General features: G+C 29.1%; 1 protein-coding gene across 1 annotated transcript; it reads right to left on the minus strand.

Moving 5' to 3' along the window:
• Positions 1-531: 531 nt before the first annotated feature.
• Positions 532-789, minus strand: BDBG_17900 (uncharacterized protein; the record flags this gene model as incomplete). Its single annotated transcript, XM_031725520.1, has 2 exons — positions 532-644; positions 741-789. Coding segments are annotated over 2 exons (162 nt in total), but the record flags the coding sequence as incomplete, so codon positions are not given.
• Positions 790-4,432: the final 3,643 nt, after the last annotated feature.

Genomic DNA, 4,432 nt, shown 5'->3' on the forward strand with positions numbered 1-4,432 from the left:
CTGTTTATATTTAGCTGAAGAATTGAAGTTTGAAGATCTAGATAGTTAAGAGTTTCTTCTTTTTAAGCTTATAGTTATAGATTTACTAGCTTGACTTTTCTCTTCAGTTTTAGATTCACTTTAAGCTTCATCTTTTCTTCAGTTCTTCTGAGTTCTTGAAGTAAATATACATTCTTTTGAGCTAGATGCATGTTTTTCTTTATAATTGAAGCACTTAAGCAGAGTATATTAACATATTTCATCTCTTTTTAAGCATATTTCATATTTATACTCACTAGTTTTATAATCTCTAGCATAGAATACACATTTTGAGTCTCTGAAACAAGAGATTGTAAAGTATTTATATCTTTGATAGTTTAAATACTATGTTTGAGCTTTGAGATTCATTCTTGAGTCTTTGTATTCATGAACTCTCATTTTCAAATCTGCTACTCTTACTTCAGAGATTCTTAATTATTCAAGTATTTTTATATATACTAGAATACAGACATTTATTCTACTCTCTCTGAACTTAATTGAATTAAGTTATACAGACTCTTTTCTCAGTTGAATAGAATTATATTCTTCTAATTTATTTTTGAGAAGTAGTATTTCTTTCTCACAGTCAAAAATTTCAACTGAAATATTATAAAGAATGAATTTATCTCACTTTTCATCTCTCTCAGATAGAATTATTATATTCAGTAGAGATTCTATTACTGATTTTCAGAGATTCTTATTCTGAATGAGAAATTCTGCACTGAATTCAGACATTATAGTTAAAATAATAGAATTTTCAAAGAAAGATAACTCAATTAAAGCTATAACTGATTTTTAAACTTCAATATCAGTTATTAACTGAGAAAAGAACTGCTGATTAATTTCATTTCTAATTCTGAAAATGAGATTTGAGTTTAGCTTGTTTTTTTATAAGATCTTTCTGATTTAAGACTTTGAGAATAAGTCTTCTATTTCTGAGATTTGAAAGTTCTCTCTTTTATATTCTTTTTTTTCTTTCTATGAACAGAGATCTGAGTAATATTCTCTCAGTTTTCTTAGAATTTTGAGCAGATTTTGAACTAGCAGATTTAGAGACAGTAGATTCTGCTACTTAAGTATATATTTTCTTCTGATTTGAAGAAGAAGATGAAGAAGTAGAAGATGAAAAAGAGTCAGTGACTGTACTAGAAGATTTCAATGTTTTTTAAATTATGTTTGAAATTCCAAGTTTGAACTTGATCACTTCTTATAGTTGTCTAGCCTGAGTATGAAGAATTAATAGAACTTCTTCATTCTTCTCACTCAGACACTGTTTTTCAAGAATTTTGCTTGCTTTCTTCAGTTTCTGTATTTCAAGAACTTGTTATTTCTCTATTTCTTTCTTCTTTCTTCTCTTTAGAATTTCAATCTCAGAAACAGCATCTCAGAAAACATCTTTTTTCACATTAACTGAGTGTACTCTTGAACTCATTTTACTCACTGAATGAAAAGTTGATCAGACTGTTTCAATTGAGAGATTTATCAGTCTATTTTCAAATGAAAAGTTGATCAGACTGTTTCAATTGAGAGATTTATTAATCTATTTTCAAATGAAAAGTTGATCAGACTGTTTCAGTTGAGAGATTTATTAATCTATTTTCAATTAAAAAGTTGATCACACTGTTTCAAAAGAAGAATGAAAGACTTTTATGTATAAAATACCTGATTTTTTTCACACTAGTTCAGTAACTAGATTAGATTTTTGAAGAGAATCTAATAAACTAAAATTGATTTTTAAGATAAATTAATAAAATCTTTATAATCTCTTTCTTGAAATACAGTCAGAAAAAGTATGATATCAATTAATAATAAATCAGATAATATGATAGTTTTTGAGAGAAAAACTGATAAAAAATAAATCAATTTTTTACAGAGAAATTGATTAAAACTATTTAATTTTATTCTAAATTATTCAATTCTTCTCACATAATAAGTATGCAACTCAAATCAGTTAATAAAGAGTATAAAAAAGAATTAAGTATTAATAAAAGCTCTTCAGTCACTGAAAAAGTAATTCTTACTTAAAAGAATATAAAATTATAACAGAAAACAGCTCTGTTTTTAATTCTTTGTAAGAATATTATATAAAACTTAGAGAAAAACATCTTACTTTTTCAAGAGAAGTAAAAAACTATTTCTAAGATCTTTTTTTATATTAACTGCTGTAGAAGAATGAGATAGAAACTGCTAAGATATATACTACTATATACTCTCTATCAAGACTTTCTCTTTTCAGAGTCTTGATATTATAGAGAATATAAGTCTATTTCTATATAATAATATAAATATTGTCAGCAGAATGTAGAGAAACTGATTATTTATATCTCAAAATAAAAGACTTTGTTAATGATTATATCAATACAGAGTTAATTCTCAAATTCAATAGAAATCTAGTATTACTGTTCTCAATTTCTTACAGAATCTATTGAATATTAAGATATTAAAACTAGATTTAATATATCTCACTATACAGAGATCAAAGGCTCAGTCAGATCTTAAAGTATACTGAATTTATAGTTATTAATGTGCTGTTAACTTGTTCTGTTGACTTGTTATCTACTGATTATATATCAAATACTGTTGCTGAGGTATCTTTTTGTATTCTTCTGCCAGAGATGAGCCAGATTGAGAGAGGTAGTATGAGAGTGAGACTTGATATTAATGTCTAGATACACTGAAGACAGATCATAAAGATTGCACTTCAGAAGTGTTTATTGATTATATACTTGATATTATTACTGAGATATCTTTTTGTATTTTTCTGCTGAGGATGAGTCAGATTGAAAAGGGCAGTACAAGAGTGAAACTTGGTGTTGATGTTTTGAAACATCAAAGATGAACAGGGTTTTCACAGAGATCACTTCTCAGATATCTTCACAATTACAGATCAGGGATCTTCCAAACTTAAGAAGATTGACACATATGACTAGGTCTCTTCACCTTACATTTTGTATGGCAATTCGGCCCGGGGTTGTGGTGTGGTAGGGGAGAACAGGGGATAATCCCACACAGGAGTTTTGAACAACATCTGGTTCATGTTTGGCTGGATAACTCCACCACCACACGGGGTATGCAGTCAGCGATGGGGTCAAAATGCTCGTATGATCGAGGGCTTTTCAATGGATCTATCGGCGGGTTCTTATTCGAAAAATCGAGCGAGTTCGTGGTGGAGCGGTTGCTGGATATTCATACAATTACACACATTCAACAAATGATATAGCTATGTCTACTGATAATATGAGAGAACTCTCAAATACAAGCATAGATACAGTGCCATAGTGACTCTGAGCAATGTTGAAATTTCAACAGCAACAGATAGCTGGTATGCATGTGACTCAATAACATTAATATGAAGAGATTCAGTAATTATCTCAATAAGAAACCTCTGCACAGACAATTTCAACACTGACAGAATCAAATATGCACATAATATGAACACTGAAGAAATCCTTAAATGCTTCTGTATATTTTAATGCTTCTGATCACACTCTCTCCTCATCATGAAGATTGAAAATACTTGCAAAACTAAGTGTAGATGAAGATATTATCAGTTCACTAATCAATCAAGATTAATATATCAATGAATGATTGAAGAATTGCATGAAACAGAAGTTCTATTTATAAATGAAAGTATGTGAATCAGTGTTATAAATATCTGATAATATTATCAAACATCTTGATATTCTGTTCTGAGACACTGCCATGCAACTCAAAGCTATTCGAAATGAATATTTTTCAGATATTAAAAAAGCCAAAACAGATTGCTGGAACAAATTTCTTGAAGAAGCACAAGGAAAAGAAGTTTTCAAAGCCTTCAACTATACTAAAACAAGAAGTGTAGCAAAGCTTCCAACCTTAGAATATGAATTTCAGAATGAATTATATACAGCAAATTCTTTTGAGGAAAAATGTCAAGCTTTTATGAGAATTCTCTTTCAAAACTCATCATCACATTTAGAAGAGGAGAATATGTCATTTCATGAATATATTGATGAAAATAACTGGGAATGGCCTGAGCTTACATATGATGAACTAGAGTCAGCAATATTCTCAAGTTCAATTAAAACTGCTGCAGGGCCTGATTCAATTAATCACTCAATTATTCAAAACACATATTCCTACTTGAAGAATGAATATTTTGAGCTCTTTTTCAATCTCTTAAAAAATGGTTATCATTCTGAATGCTGGAGAGAAGCTACTGGAGTAATCCTTGCAAAACCTAATAGAAAGGCTTCAATTCCTAAGTCATATAGAGTAATATCTCTGTTGAACTGTTTGAAAAAAATTCTAGAAAAGATAATAGCTACTAGATTATCTTTTATAAGCTCTATTAGTGATTCTCTTCTATTTAATGAACAAATGAGAGGTAGAAAACAATATTCTGCAATTGATACTGTTCTCTCAGTTATTCATG

This window comes from Blastomyces gilchristii (genome assembly GCF_000003855.2).
Source record: "Blastomyces gilchristii SLH14081 genomic scaffold supercont1.30, whole genome shotgun sequence".
In the NCBI taxonomy this organism is placed as follows: domain Eukaryota; kingdom Fungi; phylum Ascomycota; class Eurotiomycetes; order Onygenales; family Ajellomycetaceae; genus Blastomyces; species Blastomyces gilchristii.